The 24,158-nt window shown below is 37.2% G+C and overlaps 1 protein-coding gene across 29 annotated transcripts in view; it reads left to right on the forward strand.

Moving 5' to 3' along the window:
• The window catches only part of syd (JNK-interacting protein syd), a 648,626-nt gene that overhangs the window by 102,432 nt on the left and 522,036 nt on the right, over positions 1 to 24,158 (forward strand). For 19 of the 29 annotated variants that reach the window (XM_067136859.2, XM_067136850.2, XM_067136864.2 and 16 more), the window contains exons 6-7: positions 358 to 478; positions 7,890 to 7,913. In XM_067136859.2, coding sequence (XP_066992960.2) covers positions 358 to 478; positions 7,890 to 7,913 — 145 coding nt within the window. The remainder of the gene's footprint in view (positions 1 to 357; positions 479 to 7,889; positions 7,914 to 24,158) is intronic. The other 10 variants (XM_067136852.2, XM_067136853.2, XM_067136857.2 and 7 more) reach the window with 1 other exon arrangement.

Raw genomic sequence — 24,158 nt, forward strand, 5'->3', positions numbered from 1 at the left:
TGGTGGTAAATGTTAGTACATTGTGAAGCTTGGTAAAGCTAGTATTCCTTTATATAATTGTGAAAAAATTAAAATATTTGTAATTTAAAATATTTGTAATTTTTTAATCTTAACCTTTCATTTTACAGTTAGAGTTTAGGGCCACTTTCATTATAAAATTTACTACCTTGTACGCAATACCAGAATCTGATGTTTCTCCATTTAGTAAGAAGTTTTCAGTGTCACATTACACGTAGTGAAAAGAATGCTGTTAGTGGGCAATCAATACTTTAAACATTTCGTTTCTTGTGTTGCTTAATAATATTTTACAGTGTTTTGAACTCTAAGAAATTTGGTACAAATTATACATGTTTCTAGGGGGAGGCTGGGTAGATGGACTCAGTCCAAGTACCAAGGATTCAACTCCTGAATTAGAAGATGTAGAAGAACTTCCATCTAGTACAATTGTGTCACCATTAGGCCGTAGTAAAACAAAGAGGTGAGTACTGTTAGCCAATTGACACATTTTATGCTTGTATATTCTACTTTTCATCATGCATAATTGGTAACCAAATCTTTAGTTTATAGAGGGCCTATTGACTGATCCATAGAAATTGTGAAATGATGTATAAAATCACCATTCTTGATGCTATTCTAGTTTAGGTTTTGCTGTTCTAATCTTCATTTTTGATTATGATTCTTGGTAGTTGATTTATGATTGATGACTACTAATTCAGTAATTATACAATTCAATTTTTTTTTGAAGCTGTTTTACGTCGCACCGACACAGATAAGTCTTATGGCGACAATGGGGATAGGAAAGGGCTAGGAGTGGGAAGGAAGCGTCTGTAGCCTTAATTAAGGTACAGCCCCAGCATTTGCCTGGTGTGAAAATGGGAAACCACGGAAAACCATCTTCAGGGCTGCCGACAGTGGGGTTCGAACCCACTATCTCCCGAATACTGTACACTGGCTGCACTTAAGTGACTGCAGCTATCGAGCTCGGTACAATTCAAATTATAATCATGGTTGAGGAGGTACACGTTTCTATTCCTTCCACTATTTTGCCAACCTGTGTGTATTTACAGCACAGGTACTTTAAATAATTTTCCTTTTCCAGTTCTTCTTACAGTAGGCAAGCATAAATTTGAAAAAATGGAACAATTCAAATCTTGAGTAGGAGTCATCAGTGAGCAAAATCAGAAAAAAAATGAATATTAAAGGTAGAATTCTAATAATGTCTTTTTCTCGGTAAAAAATAAAAAAATAAAAATTATAAGGAATACAAAACTAAAGATGTAGAATATAGTTATCTTCCTGAATTGGTTAGAAACTTGAAATGTAACCAAAAAGAACCACCTCAAGTTAAAAAAAAAATGTATTTTACAGGAAACAGTCATAAAATTGGAAAAGAAGTTCAAATAAAAAACACACACACCAGTGCTAAGTATTTTAAACATCAAAATTTTACATTATTTGAAGATGGTCCTGTTGATGTACAGTATTAGAAATCATTGTGAAAGAATGGCCCCTTGGTGTACAATGAACTCCATAGAGTAGAGAGATCAAGGGGTAATGTTGAGTAACTCAGTTGGTAAATTGCTGGCTTTCTGAGTCCCAAATTGGCAGGTTCAAACCTGGCTCAGTCTGGTGGCATTTGACGGTTCTCAAATATGCCACTAGTCTTGGTGTCGGTAGATTTACTGGCATGAAAAACAAACTCCTGCAGGAGTTCCAGCACATCAATGTCTCCAAAAACTGTAAAGGTATATTGCCTGAAAAAAAAAAAAAAAAAAAAAAAATCACCCAAAAGAAATGGTTGGATATCAATGTAACTTCATACATATACACACCATCAGCGGGTATGTAAGCGATTAGAGTTGTAATTCTCTCCGAAAGGTAGAATGGCCGCCAGAGTGCATTGTTGGTGTTTAGTTGTTACCAGACCTGCTAGAGTATATAAGAGGCGTGAACAGTGTCAGATGTATGATCACTGTGAAGGACATGGAGATGCTGCGTACTTGATGAGACTGCATTATCAGCACCTAGCAGAGTTTGAAAGAGACCTCCTTGTGGGTCTGCATTTGGCCGGCTGGTTGAATTGTGCAATATCCGGATTTGTGGGGCGTTCAGATGTGCCAGTGGCCCTATGTTGAACTGCATGGGAACATGAGGGCAGGCATACTCATCATCAAGGTTCCGGTTAACCACGTCTGACCACCACAAGGAAGAATCACTGTATTGTGGACTGAGCTCTTTGTAACCCCTTCACATATGCGCTGCCATCCAGGAACAAGTAATGGACTCTCTGTAACGTTCAATGTCATCCCGCACCATTGGTCGAAGACTAGCAGCAGCCAGACTAGTGAATTACTGTCCCATGCATAGGCTGCCGTTAACACCTCAACAGAAAAAGCTGCGTTTGGAGTGGTGCCGTGACCGGGAAGGATTGACTGCTGATTAATGGCATCATATTGTGTTCAGTGATGAATTGTGGTTCTGCACTACCCTGGATGACCATCGCCTGAGAGTGTGGTGGCAACCTGGGTCCCATTCTTCCTATGTTTTGGAGAGGCACAGCGATATTACTCCTGGCGTCAAGGTGTGGGGAGCCATGGGGTATGACTTCAGGTCATGGCTGGTAGTGATTGAGGGAACTCTGATGGCACAGTGGTATGTCACGGACATCCTGCTTCCTCATGTGTTATCTCTCATGTGACAGTATCATGGTGGCATTTTGCAACAGGACAATGCTCGTCCACACATGGCATGTGTCTTTATGAACTGTGTGCGTGATGTTGAGGTACTCCCATGGCCTGCAAGATCCCCAGATCTGTCCCCGATAGAACATGTGTAGGACAAGCTCGGACGTCAACTCCATCCCATTGCCAGGATATCCAAGATCGGTTACAACAGTTGTGGACCAGCTTGCCTCAGAAGAAGATATAATGGCATTACGACAGCCTTCCCAACCAAATCAGAGCATGCATCCAGGCCAGAGCGGTTGGAACGTTATACTAATAAGTGGGGCTCGTACTGCCAAGTTCTTTGTAAAATTGACTCGATTTTGTAGTCACTGAAATAACATCACATACCCTCTCAACACATGAAGTTTCATTTTTTCTCCTCTTCTGGGTGCTTTAATTTTTTTTTTTGTCAGGCAGTGTAGTTTGTGGGACATAATATCAATAACATTATTTTTTAAAAAGACCACTAAAGTATATGAAGATTAATTACTCTTGGAGAATTGACAAGAACTAGCCCAAAACAGAAATCATTCTAGGAAAATAGTAAGATTTGTGAATTAGACTCTGCTTCATAATTGTATGAGATTTCTTCCAATTTGAGGCCACTGTTATTATTTAACATATATATAGGTGTTTGCTGGTGTCTATGAGCTGAGTCCTATTAAAAAATTACTGCAAAGCTGGTATGTACAGAGATCCCAAGGCCGAATACTAGTGCTGACTGCACCTTGATGATATTGGTATTCCCCCTCAGTTTTTCCTCACTCACTTCAGGTATATGCCTGAGTGGTAGCTTGTTTGGGAGGACTTATTTCAATTTTTGGCCCAATATTTATAATTGTGCAATATTAACCCAACAACTCAGGTCATCATATACAGTAGAAGTTCACTATAGCGAGTATGGGATATAACGAGAACCCCGTTATAACGTCAGTTTTTTCAGTCCAATATTCCTACACTAAACTATCTATTATCCTTTAGTTACCATGAGAGCCCTATCATTGATGCATCAGTTATTACGAGCAATTAAGCATGCATGTTTTTTTCCCTTACCAATATTTATGCACCCAGCCATTCTAAGGCGATGTCGGAGTCGATTAGTAATACCTGTCAACTGCTGTTCCATAAAGAAAATCAGAAATGAAAGAGGAGAATGTGTTTTCTTAATAAATGCATAAATAACTTGGCCGATAACAGTTGTTAACTTGTTAGAAATAAAGACTGAAGTAAACGATCGTTTAATTTTAATGTTATATACTGAAATTAAATAAGAATGTGATACACCTCAAGATATGGCAGAGAACACCACTGATTTCAGAGGATAGTTTATATTTTCTCACATCTAGTTTAATTTCAGAAAGGCTATTTCCATGTAAATTTGTAGCAAGGTGGTCATCATTTCTCTACATCCGCTTGAAATATGTTTTCGTGATACATACACGGTTAGGTTAGGTGACGCTGATAGGGCTCTCCAGAGGCCTCTGGAGTGATACTGTAATTTTTTTCAGAATGAAATTAAACATAAATCTTCATGTTGTAGCGGATTTTTATAACAAACGAGTAAGTCGTAATGTGGATATCATTAGTGAAAACGCAAGTTTTGAACAAACTGATTGCTGTTTCAGACTGATTTTTATGTGTATGGGTTTTTTTTTTTTTTTTTTTCCCCCAACTTTCACAAAAAGTCAGATATAACGACAATCCTCTATAGCAAGCAAATTTTTCGCCGTTATGAATTCTTGCTATAACGGACTTCTACTGTAGTTCTATTTAAATGTTTGTTTACAGGATTGATGACTAATAATCTCAAGCCCGTAGTTTCACTTGTTACAAATGACAATGAATGATTAGAAAACAAAAATGGCATGTTTTCATTGAAGTTAAGGCAGCAACTATGTGTTAGTGTTGGTATTTTACACAATTCTTTGTATTAAAGCAAATTATGAGAATAAATGTGTACTTTTCTGTGAATTATGATCTGATCTGATCTTATCATTGCTTTCTTTCTCCTTGTATGCAGTTCAACATTGAAAAATATTAACGGAGAATACAGGTAGATTTTGATTTAAGTTGCCTGATATCAGTTGTGAAACAGGATTGTTAACTATATATGCTGGACTGTTTTTAATATCATCATTATCTTCCTTTCAAGTATTGGGCAATGTGTCCCGTTACGGTCTTGCATTTTTCTTTTTGCAAGACTTGAAAGCAATCAAATGTCCTTCCGACAGGTTGGCAGCCGGAAGGAAGCTGTTTTTAATATTCTGGTTGTAAATTATCATTCAGTCTTTTGCTGTTGCTGGTATAAGGGGTGTATTACAAAATTATTCATGGTGGTATATGTCTTGCAGCTTCTGCATAGTTTCCCATTGTTTAAGGTGAAATAAAATTGCTACTAATGAAAATGGTAGGAGAATGAGGTAACTGAGTGATGTCACGGACTTCTCGCCAATATTTTGAATTCTGGTCCAAGTATACGACCAGCAAACTATTGTCTGATAAAATAGTCATTAATTAATTAGTTATTCTTTAAAAAGCCATGCTGAATGGCTTACACAGTTGAGGCGCTGGCCTTCTGACCCCAACTTGGCAGGTTCGATCCTGGCTCAGTCCGGTGGTATTTGAAAGTGCTCAAATACATCTGCCTCGGTCGGTAGATTTACAGGCAAGTAAAAGAACTCCTGCGGGACTACATTCCGGCACCTCATCGTCTCTGAAAAGTAGTTAGTGTGACTTAAAGCAAATAACATTATTATTCCTTAAAAGCATTGGCCACAGTCTATAAATCACTGTAGTTACAGATGTTATTGCTTTGTGGTAATTCTGCTTGAAAGTAGGGTAAATGGATATGTTTTGATATCTTCGTGTACAACATTAATTTTTATGATTCACTTTTAATGAAAGTTTGGACTAGTTAGTGATCTTATGAAGTTGAGCAATTTACTTCATTCTGGAAGTGGTGCATCGAGAAGAAAATTAATATTAATGCTTTGAATGTGCTGGCTATTCATTTTCCAACAAGAAAAACTTGTTCATCCTGCCTTAAGTAGTGCTCCTATAAAATGGACCAGTATCATAAAATATTCAGGACTGCGAGTAGACAAGCAGTTCATTTTTAAATGGAGTATAGATCAGACCTTGCAACAAGTTTCAGCAAGAGCAGCTAGTTTTTGTCCTCTACTAAACAACAAATATCTCGGCCACAATGTTAAGGGGTCTATAAAAAGGGCATAGAAAAAATGCCGTCCAGTTATCACCTGCAGGGGATCAGGACAATTAAAATGAGGATAGGAACCAACCCTCTGACTTGCAATTTTCATCTAGAGTCAACTGCGGAAAAGTAACATAATATAGTTTTGCAACAATAATTTAGATCCAGTTCTGGTGAGATAGTGTTTACACTGTACTGTGTCATAGGCTAAAACAAATTTGTTACTTTCACTGATATATATCTATCTTATCCTTGCCTTTAAAAGTGACTAAGGTATAAGCGATGCTAGCAACGCTGCTACTTATGTAGTCGGCCCTAGTGAGGAATAGTGTGGAAGTGTTGCTCATAGGTTCGGATGGTGTGTGCATCTCAGTGGGCGTGGCAGTTTGATACATAATAGGTATTTTTGGCTCGGCAAGGAAAGCAACGGAAAACCACCTCACTCCTTATTTCCCTTACTCCTCTTCAGTGATACCTAGGATTTTTGTGACAGCTGATAGTGGAGATGTTGGGGATCCAACCAGCTTTTGGGTTGAGGACATACTGTTTATCAGGTGGGAGTCTCCACGGTTGTCCTACTAAGCCTCAGTTTGATTTTGTTTTGCTTTAAAACAACATTTTAAATGAATGATGTCCAGCTTTTGGCCGACCTTGTGGGGGCTCCTCGTGAGACATTTGAGCAGCAGACCTAGTCTAGAATGCCATTATGTTATTTGCCCCTTTTGAATCTGGATGAAAATTGCAAGTTAGAGCGTTGGTTTCTATTGACATTTTTTTCACCATCCTGATCTTTATCATGGCCTATTATTATTGGATGGCACCCTTTACATGGCATGGACAACACACCAAGAACTATATGTTTGTAGGGCTTGGTGCTACATTCCTAAAATACTTACAGATATTTCAAACCAGAATTCTCGGACGAAATTCAGAAGCCTGATTGTTTCAGTCTAATATCGTGTAGTGCTATCAGGGCTCTTACTATTAAAGTACAAATAATAAAGATTTTTAAGATGACCAGCTACAGGATAATTCTCTACCAGTCAAACACCTAAGGCATCTGATGTTAAGTCATAGGAACCAACTAATCCAACATTAGATTTAAACATCAAGGTCATGGCAAACTTACTCTTCATTTAAATTCTACCTATTTTAATCTGTTCTAAACTCAAACCTTATTCGCTAAATTACATCAAAATTTGTTTCTTTGGAAGACTGGTACTCCTCTTCTTAATTACAGTTTTTAGAGATTAGAAAGGCTCTTTTCTGATTTAGAGATTTGCGAGCTTCCAAGGTAGAACACTTATTCAACAAGAGCAAAAACTATGAACATTCCTCACTCATAGGATAACATTTGAAATAAGTAGGAGGTCGTTAATGGCCTTTGCCCTCAACGAAACATATAAAGGAAGATTCAATTTGTTTATTCCTTTTTTCAGCATATAATTCATCATAGAGTATGTAGAAAGGGATATGTGAACTTGTGTATAAAAATGAGTTATATCTGTTGTGCTGTACCGATAGGGATAAGTCTGAACTTATTTAGCCATTCATGTGCTCCTTTTAATTGCAAACAATTATTATATTAAACAAGCATATAAGTAAAATTTCATTGCATTTTTATATTTATTTATTAAATTGTTAAAAGGAAAACAAAGGTGACTTAAATACGTGCTTTTCAGAAATGTTTGGGTCATTAAAAATTGTGTTGGTTTTGTTGCTGTTTTTAATCCAAGGACAGAGAGAGTGTGTGGGTGTTTCTTTTCTTTAACATATAATATAAACATTCATTTGAGAATTCTGTTTATCCTTGTGTGGCACTAACACTTCCATATTCCAAAGCTTGTATAATTATGTTGTTCAAGTTAATAAGATAGTAATAAATATTTTAGTTCTTAAAACTGCATGTTAGTGTGATAATTTTCTTACAAGGTGACTCGTTTCTTTTCCAGATGTGGCTGTGCTGTTATGAAGAAGTATGAATTATTATAGAAGTATTCTTTAATATATATTTTTAATACTTATAAATCTTCATTAGAAATAAGCAGTGTGGATAAGCAATTTCATACATTTGATTAGAAATTTTAAACCAGTTGAACGACCAAACTCATGGGGAGAATGACACTGATGTTGGTGAAATTACGCTTGAAATGTAAAGGATGGTAAATGAACTTGATTGTCATAAAGCAGCAGGAATAGATGAAATTAGACCATAAATGGTGAAATATAGTGGGAACGCAGGGATGAAATGGCTTCATAGAGTAATAAGATAAGCATGGAATATTAGTAAGGTACCTTCTGATCGGACAAAAGCAGAAATTGCACCTATCTATAAGCAAGGGAACAGAAAGAATTGCAACAACATCGAGGTATCTCATTGATCAGCCAGGCAATGTGTTCACTGGGATTTTGGAATGGAGGGTGCGATCATTGGCTGAGAGGAAGTTGGATGAAAACCAGTGTGGTTTCAGACCACAGAGGGGCTGTCAGGATAAAATTTTCCGTATGCACCAGGTAATTGAGAAGTGCTGTGAGAGGAGTAGACAGTTTTGTTTATGTTTCGTAGATTTGGAGAAGGCATATGACAGAGTACCGCGGGAAAAGATGTTCCCCGTACTGGGGGACTATGGGATTAAGAGTAGATTATTAAAATCAATCAGAGGCATTTTATGTGCACAATTGGGCTGTAGTGAGTATTAACTAGAATGAGTTCTTGGTTCAAGGTACTTACAGAGGTTAGACAAGGCTGTAATCTTTCACCTTTGTTGTTCGTAGTTTACATGGATCATCTGCTGAAAGGTATTAAATGCAGGGAGGGATCAAGTTAGGTGAAAATGTAATAAGCACTTTGGCCTATATTGACGACTTGGTATTAATAGCAGATTGTGCCGAAAACCTTCAGTCTAATATTTTGGAACTTGATAACAGGTGCAATGAGTATGGTATAAAAATCAGCCTTTCCAAGACTAAATTGAGTCAGTAGGTAAGAAATCCAAGAGAACTGATTGTCAGATTGGGGATACAAAGCTGGACAAGTAGATAATTTCAAATATTTACTATGTGTGTTCTCTCAGGATGGTAGTATATTAAGCGAGATTGACTCAAATTCTGAAAGAATTCTGTTTCCAGACCAACTTTGATTTATGGGAGTGAAAGCTGAGTGGACTCAGGATATCTTATTCATAAGTTAGAAGTAACAGACATGAAAGTTACGAGAATGATTGCTAGTACAAACAAGTGGGAACAATGGCAGAAGGGTACTCAGAATGAGGAGATAAAGGATAAGTTAGGATGAAGCTGCACACACAAACCAGCTTCTGTGGTGGAGTCATGTGAGGCGAATGGAGGAGGATAGGTTACCTAAGAGAATAATGGACTCTATTATGGAGGGTAAGAGAAGTAGAGGGAGACCAAGATGATGATGACGATGATTAGAGTCAGTTTCTAATGATTTAAAGACCAGAGGTATAGAACTAAACAAGGCTACAGAATTAGTGACAAATAGAATATTGTGGTGGCGGTTAGTAAATTCGCAGAGGCTTGCAGACTGAATGCTGAAAGGCACAACAGTCTGTAAAGAAGTGTATGAATGTTTTAAACTAGTGTTATTGTTGCACCATCTCTTTCAGAGTTTTTAAAATTTGATGTTAGTTCATGGTAAAAATCTCTCTCATTTGAAGAAGTGAGTGAAGATACCTAATGTATTGGTCAGTCGTCTCATTTTTAAAGTTGAGGAAACCTGTAACCAAGTACATTGATGTAGCTCTAATAAGTGACTTTTTGGCAAAAACCAGCTTATGGTATGTACAGAAGTAGAATTTTATGGTTTACAAAATTAGTTTAATTGTACATACTGAACCCTTTAGGTCCATATTGAGGGATACCTACCTTCCTTACCTATCAGCAAAGTTCATGAGATCTGTCTCTTGGGTCATTTCGGGTTCTTCGTCACTTGCTGAGGTAAAGGTAGGGTTCATTAATTCTAATCTATCTACTGGAATGAAAGGTCTGTTTAAAAGATTCCTATTTATTCAGGAAAATTCTGAAGCATGTCAATGGTATCATAGAAGTCAATTGTGTCCACTGGACACCACAATCATTTTTACATAAACGTCAGAACACTGGTGTGAGACTTTAACGTAACTGCCTGATGGGCATTCTTACTAGAAACCATTATCTCAATTATTAATCATTTAAGAAAGGAAAGTCTGGAAATCCTTAAATTCGGCTTCCATGTGAGACCACATGTACCATCATAGTGATTCGTTATGGTCCAGCCCTCGTAACACGAACTCTGGACTCTGGGAATAATTAAGGCAGTCCAATTGGTGTGTGCCACACAGTGGTTCTACGGCATGGACCCTTAATTGAATCGATGTGACCTGCGTCTATGTCATGGACCGACATCTAATCTTCTAAGTTACTTTAAAGTCATTGTGGATGATGACCGCAAGGAAATGATGCTACAATGGCATATGGCCCTAATCTAAGTCACTGAGGTTGATGACCCCCTGACCATCCAAGTTTCTAGGCTGAAGGCTAAACACAATTAAGTTACATCGGTTGATGACCAAAGTTCCACTTTACTATCCCCAGGACATTCACTGCTCAATCAATCAAAGTTCAGTAATTACAACAATAGCAATGCTCACAAACTTTGTGGCAGTAAAATCCATTTCCTTCGGATATGTCCCCTTTATCGTTACTTTACATGTTAATATTCCCCAGAAAACAAACTAAAATTTCCAGAATGCATCTCCAAGTTATTCGCTTGATTAAAGTTATTTCAAATGCGGTTTCACTGAATTTAATAATTAAATAAATTTAAATGATTTAACGAAATATTAACGAACAACAAATTTTATCTCCGCGGACTCTGGTTTCTTCACAAATTTCTACGCAGCTGTGATGTGAGTTCAATATTGCGATGTTTATCTGGCTGGAAAAGAATTTTACATAATTCATGTCCAGCTACATATATCCTGTCTCGTGATATCACGCTTAAAAATCTAATCTAGTCCTAACCGTTATTAACACTTGGATATCCTAATAATCTACGTACAAACCAAACAACTCGCCATATAATTACGATGTCATATCTCGTCATTACCATTATGAATTTTGCACACCCCTCACAGACAAACCGATCATCACGACCATCGCTCTATATTTTGGACAACCCTGAAATTGGGTTACTCTGTTCCTTATACTCAAAGTTCGTGATTTCAAATGTTCATTACGTCCCCAATTACAGTATTTCACAATACTTAGATCATTACCGGCTATGAATTTCAACTAAATCCAGCATTTTAACGTTTCCCCTGGCCGAGAATTACAGTACAATCTCAACTCCACTCCTTCCCGTTATCATAGCTGAGGCCTCTCATCCCCCCAAGCTCGCTTGGCAGTTACAGGAAACACCTGGTTTATTCACAGTTGACTGGCTTCTCAAAATGCTCCCTTTAAACTCTGCCGACATAATTAAACAAATACGATATTCTAACCAACAAAATGCACAGGTTATGCTTCAAGATGCCCACACTAATTACACGCGTCGCCAATTATTACCGCTATGGATTTCAACTATGAATTTCTTTCCATTCTCAACATTATGAAATATTCCTCGGGCTATCATGTCTCGGCTTCAGTGACAGGACTCTAACCTGATTCGCACATCTCATCTCAACTCATATAAAACACTCCTCGGGCTTCCGTGTCCCGGCTTCAATGACAGGTCCAACCTGATTCACAAAACTAACCTCTGTTTCCCAGCTCCACAATTATCATCGACAAAGAACTGGAATAAAATCCTCACTAGAAATCCCGACGTCTAATATCGCACAATGCATTAATCATGAATAACTTCGCATAAATGATATCGTATTTAATAACTTGATTTTTACGAGAAATGACTGAAACATTCTACTAGATCTTTTTCTTGTCAGTCAGACACAGTTTAAAATGGGCATTAAATAAAGACGTTTCTCTCCGTGACCAAATTCATCACCCTAGGTTCTCACCCGACAGCGCGCTTCCACTCGATTGAAAATGAGTGACCATGGATTATTATTATTAACGTCAAATTGCAGACAGAAGAATTTTACGTCGAATGAACATCTTAATTTGACATCACAAAATATAGGCAGTACACTCACACGGATGACGATCTACATTGGACGTGATATCACTTCGGAACCCTATTCATTAACTTTTTACAACATTATACGGCACTCGCAAGACTTCAAACTTTTATCCAAGTGGAAAATAAAACAAATGACTCTTTTAGTTGTACTCTCACATTTACAAAACTTAGTAGGGGTGACCACTGCGTCGTATATCCCCATTCAAGTACAAGAAATCACGAGACAAGATATAAGAGGTAGTAAGATGGAAAGTCACCTACCTCATGTCGTCACGCCAGTATTCGTCATAGGGCTCACCTGTGACCCTGGCATTTTATTTAGCCATTTTTACATTCATGGCTTCACAGTTCATTATTAATTTTCTTCAAGTTTCCTGGAATAAAGCATTTAAAAAAAAGAAGATACCCTTCACTTGTTTGTTGAGTGCACACGATGGACTATAGTTATTTACGCACACGAATTACTTAATCACATTAGAATTTATTCAGTACTTTGACCGTCCTATCTGGTACAATTATTTCACTCAAGAAAACTATCTCCTTATGGAGTCAAGACTTAGCCGCAATGGCTAAAATCTGCAGTTGAACTCAGTCTACTTTCGTTGGTTTGATTTTGCAGAGCAGCTCAACAATTTTTCGTCCGCTTTGTATCACAAATGCCGGAGAAGGAGGCTTCGTCATGGCGTCCCTTCATATTTATAGCCTTTGCCGCCAAGAAAATTTCTATAAATTTTCTGACTTACCTAAACTGCAATTTCAAGAGTTTTGAAAGTGACTACATGCTTGCTACATTTCTGGCGGTAGTGTTCATGGACATTTAAAATTTTTACGGGTTCGATTTGTGAGATGATTGACCTCCTTTGATAGGCACTATATTTTTTTGACTTGGCGTGGTCACGCCATGTACACACGCTTTGAAATAGTTCATAAAAATGACTTGAGATTCTTCCGCCGTCGACACGTGTGGTTGACGTCACGTACCCCAGAGCGTGGGACCGAAGGTAATCACCCCCTCGTCACGTGTCAAATCCATGCTATCAAGAATCCAACTTTTAATTTAATTGTTACATTATGCATAATGTTCTTAGGGCACAATGGTCATGGGTTCAATACTGTATGTAACAAATGATGCAGTACACTAAAATTACTATTCTAATACATCAAAACAGATTGAAGTGAAAACTACAGTATGTGTTAATACCATATAAGTAGATTTATTCTAATACCATGAATGGGATTCACATTACATGCAGCTGCTAATTCTGTGCATCACAGATGATTACAAGTTATAAATTTCATATTCAGTTCTGTATTGACATGTCAGCTTGACATTAATTCTTTGTAAGAATTTATTTATATTGGGCCTCTTATTCAATATAAGTTTGGACTATTCATTTAAATCTATAGTATATGTAGTCATGTTAAAAATTAGTACGTGTTTCAACTTTTGTTGTGTCATATTCAGCTAATAAATAATTGTGAATGACATAGAAAAATTCATAAAATATGTTAGACAAAAGATGTAATAAAATGTAATTTTGAAGTCATTAACACCTTAAAAATTTCAAAACCAACATGCAGCGTCTTTCTTAGGTACCGGTATATCTTCTTAATCAAGTTGGTCGGTGGTGACAGTGTAAAAGTCATATTATAATAAGCAGAACCAGTTCTAGTTAAAAGGTTCATAATAGTCTAGGGCAAACTTCTCTTTTATCTTAAGCTGTGGACCTTGATCTGTGACAGAGTGGTGTATATGTTGTCTGCTGATAGTAACTTAATATTATAGCTCTTCTACAACTTGATAGTGTTGTTTCCCATCCTCCAGCCTCATCAGGTTAACATCATTGCGACGAGACAGTCCTATTGACATTTTCATTAGAAGCACTCACTCTCTAAAATATCATGGTCCACTGCATAAGATAAAAGAGAAGTTCCCTTCACACTATTATGAACCGTTTAACCACTACTGTTTCTGCTTATTATAATATGTGATTTTCACAGTGTCGCTACCAACCAACTTGATTAATAATAATAATAATAATAATAATAATAATAATAATAATAATAATAATAATAATAATAATAATAATAATAGTAATCATCATCATCATCATTGTCCCACTCCAGTTGCCTGTGTGTGGTTTTGATTAATAAGATATACTAAAAACAAAGAAAGATACTGTATGTTGTTTTTAAAAGTATTTACACTTTTTAAATGTGTTAATGTCTTCAAAATTTCATTTTAACATGTCTCTTGTGTAACATATTTTATAAATTTTAAGATATCTTCCACAAATATTTATTACCTGAAGATGACACAACAAGGGTTGAAACATATACTAATTTTCAACATGACATGTAATGTGTCCGTAATAGGCTCAATCGAAGAGCAAAAAACACCTCAGGTGTGTTCAGTAAGGATTTGGCTGTAATATCAATCGAGCAGGTAAAATATCTCGGGGAGGTGGTGGTGGTGGTGGTGGTGGGGGGGGGGGGCTGACGACGTAGGCAACAAAAATGCACTTCAAATTTTAAACACAGCATGTCATCCTGGCTAGCTATAATTATGAAATATGATCGTTACTGTACTACGTAAATGATCTTGATGTCACATAAAACTGAACAAACAATATGGGGTGGTACATTAGAATTCTGTCCTATCCACTGTAACAAAATTGTGAATACAGTAAATTTTCTTTCTTGCAGATTTGAATTTAACAATTTTTTTCTTTTAACTATGAAAAAGATCTGGGCTATTTCTTGAACAGTTGAAAAATATTGAAAAATCTATGATAAAATATTATCCTATAAAAGTTCAATTACGAAGACTATTAACAAGGATTAATTTAATTTCCACCGTAAAATAGACTTAAAATTCTATGAAAAGACGATAAGAACACAATATTGAAAATTCTGAACATTTATAGATTTTAAGAACATAGAAAGGATAGAATTAGAAATGAAGAGATAAGGAAAAGGACAGCAATCTTAAAACTTCCAATACAGGATAGAAACAACAAAGCTAAAGTGATATGGGCATAAGATCAGAATAGGAGAAGAGAGAGTGCCAAAAAAAGTTTTTTTCAGAGAAGTTAACAGGAAAGAGACTACGAGGAAGACCCTGAAAGAGATGGACAGATTCAGTATGGGAGTGCATAGAGAAGAGGGGAGGAAAACCAGAAGATTTACTTAAAAAAGGAGAAGAGTGGTGGAGAGACAGGCAGCGATGGAGGTCCTTGATTCACAAAAAATTAAAAAAAAAAAGAAAAGATAGGAGTTTGGAAAAGACTAAGTGATGACATTTATTGATATTGAGAAAGCTTATGACAGTGTGCCTAGGCAGTTGGTATGGGACACATTAAGGGAAAAACAAGTTAACAAAGTGGAAGTGCAAATGATAAAAGTTATGTACAAAAATTGTGTTAGTAGTGTGAAGACTAGTATAGAAAAAACAAAATGGTTTAAGTTGAAACTACCGGGCGAGTTGGCCGTGCGCGTAGAGGCGCGCGGCTGTGAGCTTGCATCCGGGAGATAGTAGGTTCGAATCCCACTATCGGCAGCCCTGAAAATAGTTTTCCGTGTTTTCCCATTTTTACACCAGGCAAACGCTGGGGCTGTACCTTAATTAAGGCCACGGCCGCTTCCTTCCAACTCGTAAGCCTTTCCTATCCCATCGTCGCCATAAGACCTATCTGTGTCGGTGCGACGTAAAGCCCCTAGCAAAAAAAAAAAAAAAAAAAAGTTGAAACTGGTCTCCAACAGGGAAGTGTACTATCCCCCATACTATTCATCATAGTCGTGGATGAAATTCATAAGAACATTGAACAGAGATTGGGAAGACCGGCAACAAAAGCCATATTGTTTGCAGATGATATAGTGATATGGATTGAGGATGAAATGGAAGTGCAAAAACAAGTAGGTGTATGGAATCAAGAGATAGAAAAATTTGGGATGAAAGTAAGCACAGAGAAAAGTAAAACAATAGTGATGACAAGGGGCAGGAAGAAAGGAAGGAAGGAAGGAAGGAAGGAAGGAAGAGGAAAGATAAAACTGAATGGTAAAATTCTTGAAGTGGTTAAAAGTTTCAAGTACTTAGAAAGTGTGATCACAGAAGATGGAAAGATAACCAAGGAAATTGGAAAAAGAATACAACAAGCAAACAGCTTCTACCAGAATGTAAGGAGTATTTTGTGGAACCAAGTTGTCTCAAAGAAATGTAAGAAAGTATTATATTCAACCTATTATGAACCCATACTAACTTATGCAGCTGGATCGTAGACTGCAACAAAATGAGAGGAGAGTAGAAGTTAAGTAGATAAATTTCATAATTCGTCCGCATTGAACCAAGATTATAATTTATTAAAATTTGTATCCACCTTATTCAATACATTAAAATGTTGTAAAGATGAAATTACAACATATATTTTATCAGAACTAGTTTCAACGCCTTATTTTGCGTCATCATCAGCTGAAATACATTCTAGGAAATATTTGGCAAACATATAAGTTTATCTACGTCACATAAATAAGGCGTTGAAACTAGTTCTGATAAAATATATGTTGTAATTTCATCTTTACAACATTTTAATGTATTGAATGCGGTGGATACGAATTTTAATAAATTGTAGGAGAGTAGAATACAGGCAGCAGAGATGAAATTTTTAAGAGGTATTGAGGTTAAGACCAGAAAGGATAGAATTAGAAATGAAGAGATAAGGAAAAGGACAGCAATCTTAAAACTTCCAATACAGGATAGAAACAACAAAGCTAAAGTGATATGGGCATAAGATCAGAATAGGAGAAGAGAGAGTGCCAAAAAAAGTTTTTTTCAGAGAAGTTAACAGGAAAGAGACTACGAGGAAGACCCTGAAAGAGATGGACAGATTCAGTATGGGAGTGCATAGAGAAGAGGGGAGGAAAACCAGAAGATTTACTTAAAAAAGGAGAAGAGTGGTGGAGAGACAGGCAGCGATGGAGGTCCTTGATTCACAAAAAATTAAAAAAAAAAAGAAAAGATAGGAGTTTGGAAAAGACTAAGTGATGACATTTATTGATATTGAGAAAGCTTATGACAGTGTGCCTAGGCAGTTGGTATGGGACACATTAAGGGAAAAACAAGTTAACAAAGTGGAAGTGCAAATGATAAAAGTTATGTACAAAAATTGTGTTAGTAGTGTGAAGACTAGTATAGAAAAAACAAAATGGTTTAAGTTGAAACTACCGGGCGAGTTGGCCGTGCGCGTAGAGGCGCGCGGCTGTGAGCTTGCATCCGGGAGATAGTAGGTTCGAATCCCACTATCGGCAGCCCTGAAAATAGTTTTCCGTGTTTTCCCATTTTTACACCAGGCAAACGCTGGGGCTGTACCTTAATTAAGGCCACGGCCGCTTCCTTCCAACTCGTAAGCCTTTCCTATCCCATCGTCGCCATAAGACCTATCTGTGTCGGTGCGACGTAAAGCCCCTAGCAAAAAAAAAAAAAAAAGTTGAAACTGGTCTCCAACAGGGAAGTGTACTATCCCCCATACTATTCATCATAGTCGTGGATGAAATTCATAAGAACATTGAACAGAGATTGGGAAGACCGGCAACAAAAGCCATATTGTTTGCAGATGATATAGTGATATGGATTGAGGATGAAATGGAAGTGCAAAAACAAGTAGGTGTATGGAATCAAGAGATAGAAAAATTTGGGATGAAAGTAAGCACAGAGAAAAGTAAAACAATAGTGATGACAAGGGGCAGGAAGAAAGGAAGGAAGGAAGGAAGGAAGGAAGGAAGAGGAAAGATAAAACTGAATGGTAAAATTCTTGAAGTGGTTAAAAGTTTCAAGTACTTAGAAAGTGTGATCACAGAAGATGGAAAGATAACCAAGGAAATTGGAAAAAGAATACAACAAGCAAACAGCTTCTACCAGAATGTAAGGAGTATTTTGTGGAACCAAGTTGTCTCAAAGAAATGTAAGAAAGTATTATATTCAACCTATTATGAACCCATACTAACTTATGCAGCTGGATCGTAGACTGCAACAAAATGAGAGGAGAGTAGAAGTTAAGTAGATAAATTTCATAATTCGTCCGCATTGAACCAAGATTATAATTTATTAAAATTTGTATCCACCTTATTCAATACATTAAAATGTTGTAAAGATGAAATTACAACATATATTTTATCAGAACTAGTTTCAACGCCTTATTTTGCGTCATCATCAGCTGAAATACATTCTAGGAAATATTTGGCAAACATATAAGTTTATCTACGTCACATAAATAAGGCGTTGAAACTAGTTCTGATAAAATATATGTTGTAATTTCATCTTTACAACATTTTAATGTATTGAATGCGGTGGATACGAATTTTAATAAATTGTAGGAGAGTAGAATACAGGCAGCAGAGATGAAATTTTTAAGAGGTATTGAGGTTAAGACCAGAAAGGATAGAATTAGAAATGAAGAGATAAGGAAAAGGACAGGAATCTTGAAACTCCAAGACAGGATAGAAATAACAAAGCTAAAGTGGTATGGGTATATGATGAGAATGGGAGAAGAGAAAGTGCCAAAGAAAGTTTTCTCAGAGAAGTTAACAGGAAAGAGACTACGAGGAAGACCCCGAAAGAGATGGACAGATTCAGTGTGGGAGTGCGTAGTGAGGAGGGGAGGAAAACCAGAAGATTTACTTAACACTAGAACGGCCAGAGCGGTCATTTTGACCGTTAGCGAATTTCAAGGTATTTCCACGCTCGTACTTTTTAATGCACGAACTTATGCTTTTGTGACTTTTAATCTTTTAGGGTTATGTACATTTACGCCAAAAATTACATCCGTAGTTGATAAGGGAACACGGATATTTTCCCTTATATAACTTGCATAAATTGCTTGTCAAGTGCCTAAATAGGCTTGTAAACAAATTGAGACTCTTATTTTTATCATTTTTCATAAAGGAATTCAATAGCAAGTCCGTCAAAATATTTCATTGTTACCTATTAGAAGTGAGAGAATATGAACAATTATTAATACTTAACAAAGGTTTGATCTGTATACAATTGTTAACTATGTTGCTTTAAAATTAATAATTGAACATTAGCATGTTTCCCAGATCCTGGATGCTAGATATATGTCAGTAAGTGGCAGCGGTCAAAATGACCGCCTGTGGCCTTTATAGGTATGAGGAACGTTCGGCCGTTCTAGTGTCAAAAAGGGAGAAGAGTGGTGGAGAGACAGGCAGCGATGGAGGTCCTTGATTCACAACCTGACCTGGCAAGCTGGAAACGGGAAATGAAGTTGGTGATGAAGAACGTAATTTGTGCTGCTATTAAATATTTAAACTGAATCACCTCATGAACTAGGTATCTGTTCATGACTGTTACTGACCTCTAGTCTTTTCAAATCACTAACTGAAATTTTTAACTGTGAAGTGAAAATTAAGTGGTCCATCAACAAAACTCGAATATCCTTAGCTCTCATACACAAATGAAATAAGTCCACAACACTGGAATATGAGAACAACTCCATGATTGAAACACATGAAATAATCTTGGCAATCACTCTGAGAAAATTCAACCTCTACATCCATAGCCATAAATACCAATTCTACAATTACTATCTACAAAGAAATCAAAAAATATTTACATAGTCGTAGTAGCACATTAAATTGGATGCTCACCTAAAATATAATTCAACGCCCTGGGACTCTCCACGCTTCCCCCCCCCCCCCCCCCAAAAGAAATAGTGTTCACGGCTCACGGCTGCCTGCTTCCTGGTCATTCCAGCTCTGGAAGTTTGGAATGTTAGATCGGCCGCGAACTGCTGTTCGTTACTTGTTGTTTTTCATTTGATTATTTCATATGATAGCATTGCTTTTAATTGCGGCATTCCTACTGGCGTCATTGTAATGACGTATGCCGATTTCAGTTGGGAAAACCGCTAAGGCAGTCTTCCTGAGAATGTAAAAGGGCACGTGGAGAGTGAAAGTCTGCCATTACAATGAATATCCCCCCACTTGATTGTGATTGATGGTAGCAAGAGGGCCTACCATTACAATGAAAATTCCCTAACGCAATCTTCACATAAAAAGTAGTTTTGGTGACTTCCCCGTCGCATTTCTAGGGTAACGTTAAGAGCTATACAATTTATTACAATCTTACTCGCAGAGTGTACACTGCCTAACTTGGAATTATGTATACAATGTAGAATTCTGTAGCAAAGCATGGGTACATCAGCTAGTCTTCTTATAAAACAACCAGAATTAGAACTTATATAAAACTGTTAAAAATGTGGGAATATATAAATGGTATACTTGCTGTGAAGCGGAGGGGATTTGTTACACTGTTGTTAGACACAACGGACCATATATTACTTGAAGGAGGTGAAAAAATTCTGTGCGCTATTGCAATGTCCAAAATCTGGAAAAAAGAGAAAAATATGAAAATACGTAATATGCAGAAATGGCCAAACTGTCATGTGTGGATGGTTCTTAAATGTACTCGACAGTTGTTGTCTGTCTGATGTTGTATTTGTGTGTAGTCACAGGACCTGTTTGCGCAGCTGGTGGAGGAGGAAAAATAGAGGGGATAGAAGGGGGTTGGAGAAGAGGTGTTCTGCTTGTAAGGAGGGGAGGTATCTTCTTTCGTAGATGAGTTTCTTTTTCATTGCCTAATAATGCTAACAGGGAAAGGAGTTTTCTCATAGAGAGGTTTTCTATTATCTAAAACATCATTTAGATTGTAGTTATTATAAAATTGATCTAGAAGAGTATTTTCCATTGCTTTGATGAGACTACCTTTGTTAATTCTTTTTATTATCCTCATATCTTGCTCTATGGGTGTATAAGACTGTCCTACTTTGTCCATATGGGTGCTCATTGCAGAAAACTTACAATATTTACTCGCATTCACATGTTCCATGTACCTGGTTGCAAAGCTTCGTCCTGTCTGTCTAATGTGTGAAGCTTCGCAGTGACTATAATTAAGTCTATAAATGCCATAGCTCACGTAATTGCCAGTCTTCGAGTTACTGCCTATTGTGTTTAAAAAAATAAAGTAGAGTTAGTATTGTGAGTAGAGTATGCTACTTGAATATCTCTTTAAAAAAAAAAAAAAATTGTTATCTGTGTGATGGCTGGACTACTGTAAGTAAAGACTGCAAACCCTGATTTTTTACATGTATTGGTGGATACTCTAAAGAAGGTTGTGGTTGGTACAGCAGAAAAAGTATGTGGACAACAGTCGAATAAGAAAACCTAAAGAAACTGCCTGGTGGAATAATGATATTAAAAAGGCTATCAACGACAGAAACTGTGCAAGAAGATCCTTACATCAAGCAAGAACGTGGGGAGATCAACATGAAATAGAGGAGAAGCTGTCACTTTACAGAAAGAATTACAGGTCAAACAGTTGGTTGTAGCTGAAAAGCAGAAATGCAAGGAAGATCTGGCTACCAAAATAACGCAGGATAGAAATTAAAAAACTGTTAAACAGTATTGTTAAGAATAGAAGAACTCAAAATGAATCTATCCAATCTGCAGAACTTCCTAATGGTGAGGTGACGATGGATAAGACCAAAATATTACAGGAGTTCCAAAGGCACTTTAAAACTTTGCTGAACTGTTATGAAAATGTCACTCCATTAGATGACGAACCTTATGATTTTGGCAGCACAAATGCCACTAGTCTGACATGGTTGGAAGTAGAGACAGCAATATCTAAGCTGAAAAACAATACATCAACTGGATCAGATGAATTAAGTGTTGAGATGATCAGAGCACTAGGAGAGGTGGGACAACAGTGGATGTACAGGGTACTAAATAGAATCTGGAAAAAAATGTAATACCCAATGACTGGAAGCAAGGAGTCATCATCCCATTGTTGAAAAAAGGTGATAGAAAGAAATGTACCAACTACAGAGGTTTAACTCTGCTGCCACATGGCCTTAAAATCTATGATCCATCCCTGAGAGCAGGATTAGGAAATATGTTGAACCTACACTTGAGGAGGAACAACATGGATTTAGACCTCATAGATCAACTATAGACCTCATTTTTGCCACCAGAATTCTCTATGAAAAGTATTGGGAGAAAGGTAAAACACTTGCAACTCTTTTCCCTGACATCGAGAAAGCATATGACCATGTACCACGCAGGCATATATGGGAATGTTTGAGACATAAGAAAGTGCTCGATGACATCATAGCACGAGTACAAGATGAAACCAAGTGTTGTGTCGAGGTCCAGGATGGAAGATCAGGTTGGTTTGAAACGAAGAGTGGAGTCCAGCAAGGAAGTTGTCTTTCACCACTTCTCTTCATAATTATAATGGATGTTTTAAAAGCGGTTAAGAGAAAGGATCCAACAACTAATGACCTGGTTTTTGCTGATGATGTAATGGTATGGGGTGAGACAGAAGCTGAAGTACAAACTAGACTAGATCTCTGGCATGAATCTTTTACAACCTTAGGTCTCAAAATCAGCAAAACGAAGACAGTTGGCTTGGTGATTAGTAGAAACTCTCCAACTGTTCATCTAAGAATTGGAGATGAGGAGAGGGATATTGTAGACAACTTCCAGTATTTAGGTAGTGTTCTGTCATCAGACAATACCATACATCAAGAGATTAGTAACAGAATACAGAAAGCTTCCAAATTCTGTCACGCTGTACGTCAAATACTTCGGGATGAAACATTTCCATTAGCTTCCAAGATCAGCTTGTACAAAATATATCTAGTACGTATACTGACGTATGGCCTGGAAGCAGCAACACTTACTACTGGACCAACAAAAAGTCGTCTTCAGGCAACAGAAATAAGTTCTCCGTTCTTGTCTACGAAAAACAAAAATGGATAAAATAAGGAATGTGGATATCCGACAACAGCTTGGATTGGAAAGAAGCTTGTTGGAGACTCTAGAAGTGAAGAGATTGCAATGGTATGGTCACATGAAAAGAATGAACCCTCACAGGACTCCTCGAACATACTTTGAACACAATGTTCCTGGGAAGAGACCAAGAGGAAGACCTCTTGATGTTTGGGAAAAAAAGACAATGAAGGACCTTGAAATTAGAGGTGTGAACTGGTGTCACATATATGAGCAGCATCTGTGGATGGATAGAACAAACTGGAGAAGGCTCGTACACAATCACACCTGGCTTGCTGGAGCAAAGAAATGATGATGAAGATGATTGGTGGATAACTTAGAAGAAAGCTTCCTTTTAACTTTATTTGTAATTCTATTGATAAAATCTGTACTGAATCCATTAAACTTGGCTATATTGCGTATATATTGTATCTTTAAACCGTCGGAGGGGCAACTTAAGAGCTCGGTATATTAAAATATAATAGACCCCTTTTTTATTGTTATAATTATTACAGGATCAGGTAATGCCTCACCATTTCTAATCTGTTTTCTAGAAATTTACCTACCCATTCAACCAATCTTTTGTCTAGTCCAGTAGCCCTCAGTTTCATCAGTAGTCTCCCATGATCTACCTTATCAAAAGCCATGGATAGGTCAATAGCGATGTCAAATATAATCAGAAAGAATGCTTTCATAAAGCTTACAGGCAACATATCAAGTTAACTGGCGTGTGATTTTTCACTTTATGTTTATCAACCTTCCCTTTCATTTAAACAGTAATCAAATAATTATTTAATTTATTTTCCGGGTTGAACCGTGTTGTACTTGTACGCATATCACGTACAGTTTGCCGACGTTTCGAATACATTGCAGTATTCATTGTCAAGGCGACTGAAATACCCCTACTCGATCCGAGGTAATCAGTCTCCCAGGCAGAGTTACACTACTAGAGTGGCCTTGATCTTGGCCTTTTATATCCTAGCCTATCTGGCTGGCGTAAGCCCTGGCTGTCTCGCGAGGCTTCTGGAAAGTTTACGTCACAGCCAGGTAGTGGGGGCTTGCCCGCGCTGTTATGTAATGGGGTTGCGGCCCGTGTGTTTATGTTGTGGTCTGTATGTCTTAAACTATGAATGATGGGCATCCAAGAATTACTGATTTTGTATCCTTCTTCTAAATTTATGTTATTCGGATGTTTCTTGATTTCGATAGCCTCGCGGATTTTTCTTTCCAGATTCCA

Source organism: Anabrus simplex, chromosome 1, assembly GCF_040414725.1.
Source record: "Anabrus simplex isolate iqAnaSimp1 chromosome 1, ASM4041472v1, whole genome shotgun sequence".
In the NCBI taxonomy this organism is placed as follows: Eukaryota; Metazoa; Arthropoda; class Insecta; order Orthoptera; family Tettigoniidae; genus Anabrus; species Anabrus simplex.